The sequence below is a fragment of the Mauremys mutica genome, chromosome 1 (assembly GCF_020497125.1).
Source record: "Mauremys mutica isolate MM-2020 ecotype Southern chromosome 1, ASM2049712v1, whole genome shotgun sequence".
NCBI lineage: Eukaryota > Metazoa > Chordata > Testudines > Geoemydidae > Mauremys > Mauremys mutica.
The window spans coordinates 8,154,105-8,169,644 of record NC_059072.1 but is presented as its reverse complement, the minus strand read 5'-3'; the positions used below and the strand labels follow the sequence as shown (position 1 = coordinate 8,169,644).

Here is a 15,540-nt window from a genome sequence, read left to right as displayed (position 1 = left end):
AGTGAGCTTCTCTGTTGTCAAGCAAAAGAGAATGACTGTTTACATAGGACTTAGACGAACGCTATCCCTTTTACTGGCAGTGCAGCTGAACTGACTGAGAGAATGCTGATCCTAGAATTGTGCTGACATAACTAAAGATGCTAATAGACAAAGAAAGAAAGAGCCTCAGAAAATTATATTAACTCCAAGCTCCATTGGAAATGGAAAGTGGAAAACCACTGTTTGCCACAATGGATGAACTTACTACGGAAAGAAACTTTGTTCCATTGAGGGCATTGTAAATAATTTGGAACAAAATACATTTATAGCTATAATAAAATACCTGACTGTTTTTTAAAAAGCACAACTGTCTAATTGGTAAATATACAGAATATTTGCTGTATAGAAATACCAGTGTTTACTTCCTAGCATTTTATACAGTGCTTTAAACTACTGAATTGATATTTTAAGATTTTGGGACATGTCCTTGACCAATGTAAATCAAAAGTATCTCAACTGAAATCAAAGAAGTTATACTGGTTTTAAAAGTGGTTTAAAGGAAGAATCAGTTCTGTTTTATTTATTGCAACAGCCAAAGGAATAAATACATACATTTATATTTTTAAATGGAGATCATTTAAAATCTGACTTCCTTTTTTGCCTGTAGCTATGTGCAGTTGCAATTGAGGTTATTTTGATGTTTAACTACCTGATACAGTATGTGGGCACAATCGGGTAGTTCAGTGTTTCTCAAACTGGAGTTGCTGCTTGTGTAGGGAAAGCCCTTGGTGGGCCGGGCCTGTTTGTTTACCTGCCCCGTCCGCAGGTCCGGCTGATTGTGGCTCCTACTGGCCGCGGTTCGCCGCTGTAGGCCAATGGGGGCTGCTGGAAGCGGCGGCCAGTAAGTCCCTCGACCACGATCCCTGGCTGCACCCCAACTCAGAGAATTCACACACTTTGCAGTCTCTGCACTGCTGCCTTCCAGGACAGGGCATAGTGCTAAGGAGGTATGTTCCATGCATTTTAACATGACATGCCTGATACACTCTCTTCTGCATGGATAGCTCATGGTCAGGGCATGAGTGTTCTATGCAGGTGGTGGTGTGAGATTTGGTGGCTTTCCTGTTTGATCATAAGAAGATAAAAATGGCCATACTGGGTCAGACCAAAGGTCCATCTTGCCTAGTATCCGGTCTTCTGACAATGTCCAATGCCAGGTGCTCCAGAGGGAATGAACAGAACAGGTAATCACCAAGTGATCCATCCCCTGTCGTGCATTTCCAGCTTCTGGCAAACAGAGGCTAGGGACACCATCCCTGCCCATCCTGGCTAATAGCCATTGATGGACCTACCCTCCATGAATTTATCTAGTTCTTTTTTGAACTCTTTTATAGTCTTGGCCTTCACAACATCCCTCTGGCAAGGAGTTCCACAGGTTGACTGTGCATTGTGTGAAAAAAATACTTCCTTTTGTTTGCTTTAAACCTGCTGCCTATTAATTTCATTTGGTGGCCCCTAGTTCTTGTGTTATGAGAAGGAGTAAATAACACTTCCTTCTTTACTTTCTCCACACCAGTCATGATTTTATAGATGTCAAATCAAATCTGCCCTTAGTAGTCTCTTTTCTAATTTGAAAAGTCCCAGTCTTATTAATTTCGCCTCATACGGAAGCCGTTCCATACCCCTAATTGCCCTTTTCTGAACCTTTTCCAAGTCCAGTATATCTTTTCTGAGATGGGGCGACCATATCTGCAATATTCAAGATGTGAGCGTACCATGAATTTATATAAAGGCAATATGATATTTTCTGTCTTATTATCTATCCCTTTCTTAATGATTCCCAACATTATGTTCACTTTTTTGACTGCCGCTGCACATTGAGTGGATGTTTTCAGAGAACTCTCCACAATGATTCCAAGATCTCTTGAGTGGTCACAGCTAATTTAGACCCCATCATTTTATATGTATAGTTGGGCTTATGGTTTCCAATGTGCAGTACTTTGCATTTATCAGCATTGAATTTCATCTGCCATTTTGTTGCCCAGTCACCCAGTTCTGAGAGATCTTTTTGTAGCTCTTTGCAGTCTGCCTGGGACTTTATTATCTTGAATAGTTTTGTATCATCTGCAGATTTTGCCACCACACTGTTTACCCTTTTTTCCAGATCATTTATGAATATGTTGAATAGGACTGGGCCCAGTACAGACCCCTGGGGGACACCACTATTTACCTCTCCCCATTCTGAAAACTGACCATTTATTCCTATCCTTTGTTTCCTATTTTTTAACCAGTTACAAATCCCTCTTATCCCATGACTGCTTAATTTGCTTAAGAGCCTTTGGTGAGGGACTTTGCTTTCTGTGTCCCATTGATTATCCTCAGGGCCGGCTCTAGAGTTTTTGCCGCCCCAAGCAGCGCACTGAATTGCCGCCCTGGGCTGAGGGGGGGGGCAGTCCGTGCGCCCTTAGGGCGGCAGGCGTGTCTAAAGGGCTCTGGGCTCCCCGATGTGGGGAGCCCAGAGCCTTTTAAATCCGAGCCGCGGCCGGGAATCAGAAGGCTCCGAGCTGCCCGCCGCGGCAGGGAGCCCGGAGCCTTTTAACTTCCAGCCGCGGCCGGGAATCAGAGGGTTCCGGGCTCCCCGCCACGGTGGGCAGCCCGGAGCCTTTTAACTCCCAGCCGCGGCTGGGAACCAGAAGGCTCCGAGCTGCCTGCCGCGGCGGGGAGCCTAGAGCCTTTTAACTCCCAGCCGCGCCTAGGATTTGCTGGGGCGGGGGCGGCTCGGGGGGACCTCCCGCCGGCTTGCCTGGGGGTGGTCCACCGGGGCCATCTGCCGCCCTCCCCAGGATGCCGCCCCAAGCGGGTGCTTGGCCCGCTGGTGCCTAGAGCCGGCCCTGATTATCCTCATACCACCAACTTTCTGTGCTGCCTGTTATAGGAATATCCTCATTTAATATGAGGCACTCTAATTCACCCACCTTATTATTTAGACTTCTAGCATTTGTATATAGGCACTTTAAAAACTACATGATGTAATTGAATGGGACTTTTTTTCTTTTGACTGTTTCTCATCAGATCCTCCCTGTATTTTATCATCTTCCATCCTCTCCTCCTTTTTAGGACATAGGGAATCTCTATTTATAGATCCTCCCCTAAGGGATGTCCGAACCACATGCTCCTCCGCACCTGTCGGCTTTCCCTCAGCCCTTAGTTTGAAAACTGCTCTATGACCTTTTTAATTTTAAGCACCACCTATCTGGTTCCATTTTGATTTAGGTGGAGCCCATCCTTTCTATATAGGCTCCCCCTTTCCCAAAAGTTGCCCCAGTTCCTAATAAATCTAAACCCCTCCTCCCTACCCCATCGTCTCATCCACGCACTGAGACCCTGCATTTCTGCCTGTCTAACTGGCTTTGCATGTGGACCTGGAATTATTTCAGAAAATGGTACCAGGAGGTCCTGGACTTCAGTCTCTTACCTAGCAGCCTAAATTTGGCCTCCAGGACCTCTCTTCTATCTTTCCCTATATTATTGGTACCTACATGTACCAGGACCACTGGCTCCTTCCCAGCACTACGTGTAAGCTTATCTAGCTGTCTCGAGAGATCTGCAACCTTCATAATAGGCAGGCAAGTCACAATGCGGTTCTCCCAGTCATCGCAAACCTAGCTATCTATGTTTCTAATGATCAAATCTCCCACTACTAATACCTGTCTCTTCCTAATAACTAGAGGTCCCTCCCCAGAAGAGGTATCCTAAGTGTGGAAAAAATACTGCAACATCATCCAGAAGGAGGGTCCCAACTTTGGGATCATTTCCCTCTGCTCCAGTTAGATGCTCTCCTTCCCTAAGACTTTCACCCTCCTCAACAGCACAAAGGCTGTCAGACTGTGGGTGGGACCATTCTACTCGGAAAGTCTCATCTATGTATTTCTCTGTCTTCCTTAGCTCTTCCAGCTCAGCCATCCTGGTCTCCAAAGCCCGTACACAGTCTCTGAGGGCCAGGAGCTCCTTGCACTAAAGACACACATTCACCACCTGCCCATAGAGCAGGTAATCATATATGCTGCATTGAGTGCAATAAACTGGGTAACTCCCACTCTGTTGCTGGACTTCTGCCTGCATTCCCTTTGTACTCCTGAAGCTTGTTCCTTTGTTGTTGTTTTGTTTTTATCAGGGGGTGGTTTGGGCTTTAAGTTTCAAGAAGCTTAAGGAATGTTAAATGTATGTAGCACCTTCCCCTGCCACCACACACTTCCCCTGGAGAACTCCCTTGCAAAACTCCCACGTTAGCCGCTCCTGTTCGCTAGCTTCGCTGGTCGCTTAGGAGCGGGCTTTTTAAAGTCCTGGTCTTCCTGAGTAGCCCCGCCCCCTGGTTAAGGGTTGATGGGTACAGGTTACAGGTACAAAATAATGTTGCTTTGCCCCATTATTCTGTGCCCATTTGGGGGGCAGAAAGAAAGAGGCAGTAACTGTGGCCCTAGGTACATGGATGTCCTCTTCAGAGTCTCAAAGTGGACGAGGTAATTTCTTTTACTGGACCCGCTTCTGCTGTTCAGAGAGAGACAAGCTTTCGAGCTTACACAGAACCCTTCTTCAGGTCTGGGAAATGTACTCAGAAGTACTGAAACATACTCATTCTCTCCCTAACAGAAGTTGGCCCAATCAAAAATAGTACCACACCCACCTAGTCTCTCTAATATCCTGGTACCAACATGGCTACATCAACACTGCATATGCTTCAGAGTAATTTAACTTAGCTGACATGTTTTTCTTTCTTATTCAAGCTGCAGCAGCTTAGAGCAACAGAAATTAAAAACTCCCTGAATATGAATGTTTCTAATGAAACTGAAGACAAAACCTTAATGACAGTCACAAACTCAATTGTCAGTGTGAAAAATAAGAGATTTGGCGGGGAGGGGGAAATCCCTGTGAAGCCTTTTAAAACACGTTTCTTTCAATTGTCTGGCTGGTTGTTTTAAGTGTATCTATCAGTAGGGATTTAGCCTTTGAGAATGGGTCACTGATTCTGAATCAAAGCCTTCACTTCAGGGAGCAGAGTCCATTTTCCTGTGACGGATGAGTCCTTACACTGTGACCTTCCATCTGAAGTGGTGCATGATGTATCCTCTTCTCAGATTTCTGTTTGAGCTCTCCTAACCTCTGCTGTCAAGCTGCGTGTTTCAGCATTGCATATTGAGTGGAGATATTTGTTAGGAAATGTGCGTGGGAGGAGGGGGGTTGTTTTTTGTTTCTTTTAAATGCCGTGACATTGATTTAGAAGGCTTTTGAGAGCCATCAATGGCTCTGAGGGCCGGCAATGGGATAAAGGACCCTTTTTCTCTATGTAATTGGTTCAGGCCAATAATGACCAAAAGCTGTTACCTGCTGGCAACCATTTGGTGGCCTATGCAATAGAAATTTGTGGTCTCACTTTAAGGGAGATTTATTTGTAAGTAGGATTAATAGGATGAAACTAAGAAATGGCAAATGAAATACCAATGGCAGAAAAATCCTGTGTTAGGCTATGGAATGATTCCCCAAGGAAACTGGTGACAATCCCATCACTGAGACATTTTAAAAAATAAACAGGACAAAGCACTAGAAAACGTGCAATAGGGAACAGTCCTGCATTGACAAAGGTTGGTTTAGACAACCTGAAAGATCCTTTGTGATTCTAGTGTCTGTGATTCCTGTGGGACAAGGATCTACAGACTACTTCTGCAGTTGACAACATTATTGGCAATCTTAGCAGAAGAACTAAATAACGAGGGAACATGGCACTTAAATTGGCTGGTCACCCTTAGAAGAAAGAGGTTCCTTCAGTGCTGAGTTGGGGTGTATCAGCAAGATGGCTGCTGCACCTGTACATAGGATAGATAAAGGACATCTTTTAAGAGCTGTAACTTAATTTTAAATAAAACACTTTAAGAGGGACTTCTCTTACATTGGAAATTCAGCAGTGCTCTTTGGCACTGTAACTAATGCCTATATAAAATGGAGGCAATGCTGCAGTTAGCATGGGTTATGTTTTGTTAGATGTTACCATGAGTGACTGTTGTAGAACACATGAAGAAGGAACTCCAGGCCTTGTTGTTAATAGACATAAGATGATGAGAAAAATAATGCTGTTGGCGACTTTCAAATGGGACCTGTGCTCCTAAATCACTTGAGTGCTTTTGAAAAGCTCACCCTTAACAGGTTTTAATAGATCAAAACCATTTTTTTTTCCATTAAAACAAATTTGCTTAGCTTACCACTTTGGAATCAGGAGCACATAGATGCAATACTGACTGTAGTTCCAGGAGTCTGTGTTTATTGTTGTACCACACACGTTTTATTACAACGTGGTCTGCTAAGCAGAGATGGGGACTGGGAGTCTGGACTCCCGCTTTCTCTTACCGCTTCAGTTGGTGTCTTGATACGTAACCTTGGGCAAGTCACTTCGGCCAAAATTTTCAAACATGGGCACCTAGTGTTAGGTGCCTATATCTATGTAGAGAGCTACGTTAGTGGCCTGAATTTTAAAGGAGCTGTCAGAATTCCTATTACAATCTAGGCTCTATGGGAAGTGTTGGCTTTAACTTCTGTGACTCACTTTCCCCATCTGTAAAATTGGCATAATACTAACCCAGCTTTGTAAAGCACTCCGAGATACTCTAATGAAGGGCACTAGATCAGTGTGTTGAAAGTAGTGGATTAACTTTCTTTTTATGTCATTTCAGGCATCTTGCAAGTACCCCAGCAGCGATCAGCCCACACAGATTACTGGAGCCACCATCATACACCTCTATGCTCCCAAGTGGCAGTAACGTCACCCAAGACCGGAGTCTGCCCCCTGCTAGCCCAGACTCCAGGTGAGTTTAGCTGTTGGATGAACAGATGATTGCTGCACAGGTTGGAGGATAATGCTGTATCGCACAAGACTTAAAACCATTTCCCCAACTAATGCAGTTGTCTCCTCTGTTACATCAACCGCCTTGCTAAACACATTTGCTACAATGTAAAACAGCCCCTGGGGATGATATTGCATAAGTGCTGTAACTCATGTGGATGACCTAGCTGCAGACTGAAGACTTCACGAGCTTTGTTTTTAAAGGGGCATGTTGGAGAAGGGAAGGAAAAAATGGTGAAGGATGTGGAGAAGAATGGGACTCCACGTAGAGAAACAAAACTAGAGTGATCACTATTTGAAGTCATAATTTACCAACACTTACTGCACAGTGGTATCCAGGAGACCACAATGTTCTTCTGTCCTCTACATAAGGAGATAGTGGTGGTGACTGGAATGCCACTGGGCCGGGAGGGGCTGGTGGTGATACCCCTGTTTACTCAAATTCTGATCTGGTGGATTGTTTCAGCATCAGCAAACCCTCCAGATCACTCCACCCAACCCTCCCACCCTGTTGCTCCATTTGTTTCCTCTCTCATTGTGTCCCTGTGCCTTTGTTATAACCCCTTCTTATGCCTGGACCCTCTCAGTCAAAGATGGCAAAGAGCTTGAGGGCAGGGGGCAGCTTGATCCTTGAGCACTGAACTCCCAGTTCCTCTTGCTACTGGCTGGGAAACCTCTGAGTGAGCCTTTGCTGCTGTGAGGGAGGGGAGATAGGCCTCGGGCTTCTACTCCAAGTAGGAGACAGAGATAGGAAGTCTAAGCTTCATGTTTGGAGAAGGGAGACTGAGGAACAGAATGGTGAATTAATTTGCCTTTGTTTGTCCAGTGAGTCAGTGGTAAAGCCAGGATTAGAATTGGTTGGTTGCTGACTGCCAGTCCCATTCTCGTTCCACACAGACCATAGTGCCTTTCCAGGGGTTTGTCTTTTTTACCTTTCTAAAAAGGTAGTGTTAATTAGTTCTTGAAAACTTGTGTACATAGACAGTGACTTGGTCTGGTCTTGAGAGATGCAAAACATGCACAATCCCTTTGAAAGGGTATGAAGCGGTTCACTTTATCCCTTGTCCTTTAGGCTGCAGAGTTCTTGCTTTTTTTGTGGATAAACTTGCTGGTGAAATACACTGACTCTTCTGTTTACATCTTAAAGAGCTCATACATTTCCACTATATGCTGTCCAGCCGGCCACTGTAATTACAGAAGTTAATTAACATGCTGTAAAAATGTTGAAATGATAGGCCTCTGTGGATTAGGTTGTACTGTGTACTTGTACCATATTGGAGTGTGCTGAAGGGAACAGAGTGAGTGCATGAGAGAGAGACAGTGCATAATAGGTTGCCAAGGGATTATGCATCATCTGCCCACACCAGTAAAGAGGCAAGCCCTATAACCCCAAGTGAGTGTGAAGCTATGATGAGTTGTAAAAGCGTTAAAGCCCTTCACATATGGGAATAAATGTGTCTTTCCACGCTAGCACAGTTTGGTGTTTTGACTTTAGCAGTGTTTTCATTTAACGCTCTTAATAACACAGTGGGAAAACAACTGTGAGAAGAGAGAAAGCAAACTGCTAATCTGATTCATTTTCTGTGCATGCATCAGGCCTACAGCAAAGTATACAGTCATGTTGTCAAATCCTCTTGCAAGGAAAAATGATGAAGGCTTGGATGAGAGTTGTTCAAAGGCAGGATGGCAATGCTCTTGTATAGACTCCCTCTAGTGCTTTTGTAAAACATCACTTCAGAAACTTAATGCTAAGACCTGTGGTGGGTTTTTTTGGTTTGCGTATTGAGGTGAATTAATATTCTTTTATTTTCAATTCCATGCGTCCAACATTTGGGATGGCAGAAGCAGTAAAATGAAAAATCGCGTGCGGTAAGCGTATGGTGCAAATGTGAATTACTGGCTTGTGGGCGTAGCAAACAAAGCACTGTCTCCTCTCCTCTGGGATTAGGGCCAGCTAATGAGTTGGGGAACTCATTGGGCAACGTCCAAATCATATGCGTAATTCATCACATTCATCCATTACTGCCCTAGTTTGAGCTGTTATGGAAACCGAACCAACTGTTATCCCTAAAAGCAGGAGGCCTGCAGGCCACTGACACTTAGTGTCGTGATGCTCAGTACTGTAGCTGGTCTGTGACTAGAAAACAGGCATTCCATGGTTCTGCTCCCAGGGCCAGCCCAAAGCACATGTCTAGTGGGTGGCTGCACAGGGACCTGCATTCTTTCAGCACACCTCTGCCCTTCTTTTCCTTCTGTGATCTCCTCTCTACCTTGTAAGGTGAACTTCCGGGCCCAACCCTTCATGGTCCCACAGAAGAAAGCCCCATGATCCACACTTCCTAGATTTCAGATAGCCTCTGCTGGTTACTAACCTCTCCCCTCATAAATGTGCTGTGTGGGTTTCTGTCAGAGGCTCCACTTATCTTCACACAGGGGCGTAAACAACTTTGGTTGTTATTGGTCGCTTAGCCAGTGCAGATGTGGAGCCAGATGCTCAGTTGGTGTAAATCAGTGCAGCTCCATTGACTTCGATGGAGCTAGGTTGATTTACTCCAGCTGAGGGTCTGACCCAGAAAATTAATTAATTAATGTTAATGGTCCCATCACCACCATACAACATGCGATGGAAAACACTGATCTGCTGCACTGTCACGTGTTAACATGGAATTATGTATCTTAGAGTTGAGAATTTGTTTTGCAGTCCGGTACAGATGTTCTCTGTATGTATAAATATCTCCTGTCTGTGTGTTCCATTCTATGCATCCGAAGAAGTGAGCTGTAGCTCACGAAAGCTCATGCTGAAATAAATTTGTTAGTCTCTAAGGTGCCACAAGTACTCCTGTTCTTTTTACATCCAGTATAGTGAGTGTACATATGAGACCCCATTACAGTCCAGTGCTTTAATCCTCAATTTATTTCTTTTATATAAATCTTGGTTCTATGCACTATGATCTCATTATTCCACGTTATTGTCCTGTGTTGAGCATGCTTGTTTTCTGTTCTTTTCACTTTACCAGAGTCACGGGGTGGGGAATTTGTCTTGGTGGAAGGAAAAGAGGAGAAAAGTAAATTCTGAAGAGAAGCCTGGCCATCCCTACCTAACTATAGACACTAATTATTTTCCCAGCGCCCCTACAGCGAGGGGTTGAAGATGCGCTAGATGATCAGAACTGATTTGCAGAATGCTTGGCTGGGGCAATGCCTGGGGGAGAGATTTCAAAGGCACAAATGGCAGTTAGATGCCCAATTCCCACTGAACATCAATGAGTTGACAAGCACTCAGATTCTGTGATGACAGGGGCCATATAACCCCTGCTTGCCCCACCCAATTCACTGGCATTTGTTTTTCACGCTGAGGAACTTTTCAGGAGTCCTGTACTATATGATTGTTTATTTTTATTACATTTATGCCTACAGGCCCAATCAAGGATCAGGACCCTTTGTGCACAGCCCGTATCAGACTTATCAGTAGAGCCTAGGGTGACCAGATGTCCCATTTTGATAGGGACAGTCCCAATATTTGGGGCTTTTTCTTATATGGTCACTTCTTTCCCCCACTCCCTGTTCTGATTTTTCACACTGCTGTCTGGTCACCCTAGTAGAACCCCTGATACAGACTTATTACAACTCACCAGGGGTGAGGGATGGGTTAACAGAAAGACATCGTGTTTTTCTTGTCGTTCGTTATATATCTTGTGTCACAAATGCCACATCATAATCCGTCGCTATTCAGGGACACAGTGTAAGACACTCCGAATTGCCTGTTGTTGCATTGGATTGTATCACACTGCAGTCAGACATGACATGTTCATGTCTACTATATGGAGATCCGGGTTAAATTCCAACCTGAATGCTATTTATTTTTAGTTTCTGTTAGGAGACAGATGCAGGGCTGTGTTCTAGAATAGCAGAGCAGGGAGCTGACCCTTCAGAAACTAGTATTTGCATTGGCACTGATATTTCTGAAACACCCAAAGCTGCTGTTTAATCTTAGCCTGGATTTACAACTCCTAGTAATTGCTTTGCTGTCCTGTAATTACGCCTGGTGGGTATTATGGGGAGCTAAAATGAGATCACTGTTAGGGTTAAGCACGTTGCTTCAGCAGGGCACCCCCAGGTCACATTGACTTCAGCGAGAGATGTGAATGTTCAGGACTTCTCAGGATCTAATCCTGCTCGGATTGAGGTCAATGGCAGAATCCCCATTGCTGTCCATGGGCCAGGGTCAGGCCTTCAGTGAAGATCATTTCCTGGTGTTTTTTTCTGGGCTTTATGCCACTATTGTATCTCGTTCTTTTGATTCTTTCCCCCTCATATTTTGAATTTCCTTATTGTTTTATTTCAAAGGCTCTGCCAGTTCATAACCCTGTCTGCTCCTTAAACCATTCTCCCTTCTCCCCCAAAGACATTCTAATCACAGTGTTATCACAGGTAATTGCACTCCATGCAGGAATCACTGGGCAAAATGCTCTGGCCTGGCTTGTGCAGGAGGTCAGATTAGATAACCAGAATGGTCCCTTCTGGCTTTAGAATCTACGAATCAATGTTTTCTTTCACACAATAGGCCAGAACAGCTGTTGTGTTAAGATGGACTTTATTAAATGTCTACTACAGTCTCTTAAAAGTGTCTATGCGATTTCTTGTTTACAATGGGTATTTACTGGTATGAAACATCTTCTTTGCAGTAAATGTGCATCAAGGCATTTTTTTTCCCCTAAACAAAGTGTTTGTTATAGATGCTGGATTCACACCCTTGGAGACTGAAATCTGTGTAGTCCCAGAACAAGTGACAACCCAGGCACTATCATTGTCATGCTGATCTGTGTCCACGTTGACCTGCAGGCAAGCTGCCCATTCAGGCCTTGGCCTCTGTGTTGATTTCCCACAGTAGAGCCAAATGTAGAGGTGGCTTTGTGCCACGGAGACCTGAGTGAAGTGAGACTGTCAGCTGCTTCTATATAGGCTACCCAACAGCCAGGTTATTTATTAGCAGTATTACAGCGGTGCTTTTTTTCTCCAGCGCCCATTGTGCTAGGCACTGTACATATGCATGGTCAGAGATGGTCCTTTCCCTGAGGAGTGTACACTCTAAATAGACAAGACCGAGAAAGTGTGGAAGAAAGGAGGTATTATTCATTTCCTTTTACAGAAGGGGAATTGAGGGAGAAAGAGACTAAGTGACTGGCCCAAAATCACCTTGGGAGTCTGTGGCAGAGCTGGAAACTGAAACCAGATCTTCTAAATCCCCGTTCAGGGCCTTGACCACAAAACCATCCTTTGATTCTGCCTGGATGTGTCTTCTAGACAACATTAAAATTTCCTTATGAGCCTCACAGATCTTCTATTAACTAAATAGATCTTTGTAATTGTTGTAAATTCTTCATTTTCTCCCAAAATCACTCACTGAGAGACACAGTTTATTATGCTGAACACAGAATTGGCAAACAGGAACTCTTTGAGTTCGAATCCCGTCTCTCCAGCTGATTCACTCTGTAGCATGAACCTCTGTTTTTCTTTCCCAGTCTGTGATTGATTAAATACATTAAAATTAAAGTGGGTGCTGGCAGTTTTGTTTACTACCTCCAAAGGAGTGTTGTCATGTGTGGAAAAAGTGCTGTGTAACTGCTGAGTCTGATGATTTATTTCAGGCTCCTGATTGACAATATTACTGGTGTCATTGAAGTCATATTAAACAAACTCACAGTGTATGGTTTTTATTACCACGAAAGAATAAATCCATTCTCACTCTCAGCTCCAGAGAATCACGTGCCACTACTGGGTTATCTATAATGTCCTCGGCTGGTGCATTTTCTACAGAAAGCTTGTCTGCCCGGAGCCCAGTTCCTAGTCCTCGATACTCCGAAGAGGCCAATGCAGAATGTGGGGACACTGGAGGAATCAGCAATGGAATGGAAAGTTTGAAAGGTCTGAATTGTTTCCCAAAATAATCTACTTTTTTGCTCAGCCTTTGTAATAAGGGCACGGTAGTTATTGTGTAGATCAGTAATACTCAGACTAAGGCTCGCGAGTGGCTCTTTAATGTGGCATCCGCGGCTCTTTGCAGCACATGATATTAAAACACTGTGTGATTTAATTATAAACCAATCTAAGCTATTAACCAATCAGGATGCTTTTTCTGTGTTATTAACTAATTGTAGTTTATAAAATAATAACACTTGCTCAGCCATTTTGCTCTGAGAATAATATATATATAAGTATATGCATATAATATATATAAACTCAATATTTCCCCTTTCATAGTGTTTAAATAGGAATGTATAGTACTGTAGTAAATGAAACAATGAACTCGCATGACTGTGGCTCTTTTGGCTTATGTTGATCGCTAATTTGGTTCCTGAGCCACTGAGGTCTGAGTATCAGGGTATAAGTAAATCCAGATTACAGTGCAATTACATTGTCTCAACTTCTAATATTACATGTCTTAAGAACACCAAATGGTGGTAATAAGTGTAGGCATGTAGTTAACTTTCCACTTCTATGAATTAGGGGTAGGCACTAGGACTGGTTGAAAATTTCCTGGTAACTGTTTTTCAACAGAAAATTGAGTTTTCAGCTAAATAAATTTTGTGGAAAATTTCAACTTTTTATTGAAAAACAAAACACAAAAAAATTTCAATTAGAAAATTTTGCTGTGATGCTTCATGAGAGTTGTAGCTCGGGTGCCTCATGCCCCCATCCTGCTCTCTGGGCTGAGTTCCCCAGCAAGACCACATCTTCCTTTTCCTTTGGCCCTATAAGATCATTTGAACGAGGGGTCACAGCTCGGTATAGATCCGTTCTTCCTGGGAAAGTTCCAGTTGAATCACACGCAGATTTCTCAGCCGGTGCCAGTTTTGAAAGAATGTCCGCTTGCTGTGGTGCTTGCGAAGAAGTGGAGTACCCGAGAGGAAGGCCAATGGCGGGATTATATAGTGTTGTTCAGTGAGAACAATCTTTATTTCCTTGAACTTGCTTACTAACTTGTTTGTTAATCCTTGCAGACGCTGAACTTTCTAGTGACAAGCTTGAAAAAAAAGCCAGCAAATCCAAGTCCAGTTCTCCTCGTGTGCCCCAGATTGCAAACCGACCCGGCTCCGACACCAAACCCGTCCTACCTCCAATCCCATCAGGGCGGAAAAAGACAAACCCTTGATGCTTGGCATCAGCTGAGGCATTGCCTTGCTCAAGCCCATTTCTGCAGTCTAACTTGAATACTGGTTTTGATATAATCTCACACACACACAAAGCAAAGTCTATCAAAGAATATTATCTTTCTGAATCCATCGCTGATTAATTCCGAATCACTCGTCTCTTTAAAAAAAGTTATTTATTTGTAATTTTATTAAAAAGTACTTTCTGCTTTTCCCAGAGCTAGAAATGATTTCCCCAGCTGCTCCCCCACTTGGAAATGTCACAGAATTCTCCCCGAGATCCATGTGATCAGACCTTCCAGGGAAATTTTTTCTATTTCACTAACTTAATTGAGGTGAGGAAGCTTGAAGGCTTCTGATGATGATGTTGCTTATAGTACAGGACTGCTGAATTAGTTTTTGCTAAGAGAGATTTAATGTGATACTTAGATTTAAGTGAGGAAGAGAAACTACTTAATTCCAAGGCAACCTTTTATAGAAGCTATATCTTTAGAAATGAGAAGTTATTTTTAATATACATGGATATTGAAACAAACAACTCACAAAGGAATCATCAGAAAAAATCGTTAATTTGATTTTGCTAAAGTTTTAACTATTTTCTGATTATGCTGAGATCTGTTTTTGCCATATATAATAGAAATGGAGTCTCAATATTAAACAAAACTCAGACATTAACCTTTTTCATTATTAATTTATATGACTATATATACCGTATTTACTTTGTTATATTTAATGAACAAATAACCCGCTCTGATAAGCTTGCACTGTGAAGCCCTATTGCATGTGCATGCACTTTGCAAATGTGAGAAGACATGATCTATGATCTATGATACCAGAGTGGATTAAACTTTGCTTGTGGAACTGCTCTGGATTTACCCCAATGTAACTGATCAGAATTCGGCCGGGGCCCATAAATCTAAATTAGACAGACAAAAAAAGAACAACAGATCATGGCATGTAAGGGATAAATCCAATATCCTGAACTTAATAAATACCCTGCTACCCGCTATAACGCGACCCGATATAACACGGGTTCGCGTATAGCGCAGTAGCAGCGGGGCTCCGGTGGCGCTTTAAAGGGTCCGGGGCTCCAGCTGCTGCGGGGAGCCCAGGGCCCTTTAAATCACCGCTGGAGCCCTGCTGCTGCTACCCTGGGGCTGCAGCAGCGGGGCTCCACCAGCGATTTAAAGGGCCTGGGCTCCCCGCGGCCGGAGCCCCGGGCTCTTTAAATCACTGCTGCAGTCCTGCCGATATAATGGTGTTTCACCTATAATGCGACTGCGTTATATCGGGGTAGAGGTATATTATAAAAGTACAGTGAAGCTTGTAGAAGAACCCAACTTTAGGAAGTTTACTATCTCGTGAGCAGCCTAAAGTACCCCCAAACTGCTGCTAGCTCTGTGCCACTTCCATGAGAAGAAACATCTTTTCTGAGGAACCAATTTTTACAGCACGTTTTGCATGAACAGAGCCAAAATCGGGTCAGATATGCAAAGGTTTCATCCTCAAGGCAAGTTC

At 43.6% G+C, this 15,540-nt stretch overlaps 1 protein-coding gene across 3 annotated transcripts in view; it reads left to right on the top strand.

Moving 5' to 3' along the window:
* LRGUK (leucine rich repeats and guanylate kinase domain containing) overlaps positions 1 to 15,087 on the top strand; it is an 83,603-nt gene extending 68,516 nt beyond the window's left edge. The window contains exons 18-21 of one of the 3 annotated variants that reach the window (XM_045004875.1): positions 6,702 to 6,833; positions 8,714 to 8,740; positions 11,892 to 11,997; positions 12,624 to 12,754. In XM_045004875.1, coding sequence (XP_044860810.1) covers positions 6,702 to 6,833; positions 8,714 to 8,740; positions 11,892 to 11,967 — 235 coding nt within the window. In that variant the 3' untranslated portion in view covers positions 11,968 to 11,997; positions 12,624 to 12,754. Of the gene's footprint in view, positions 1 to 6,701; positions 6,834 to 8,713; positions 8,741 to 11,891; positions 11,998 to 12,623; positions 12,797 to 13,872 lie in introns of those variants that run through there. The other 2 variants (XM_045004792.1, XM_045004959.1) reach the window with 2 other exon arrangements.
* The last annotated feature ends 453 nt before the right edge of the window (positions 15,088 to 15,540 follow it).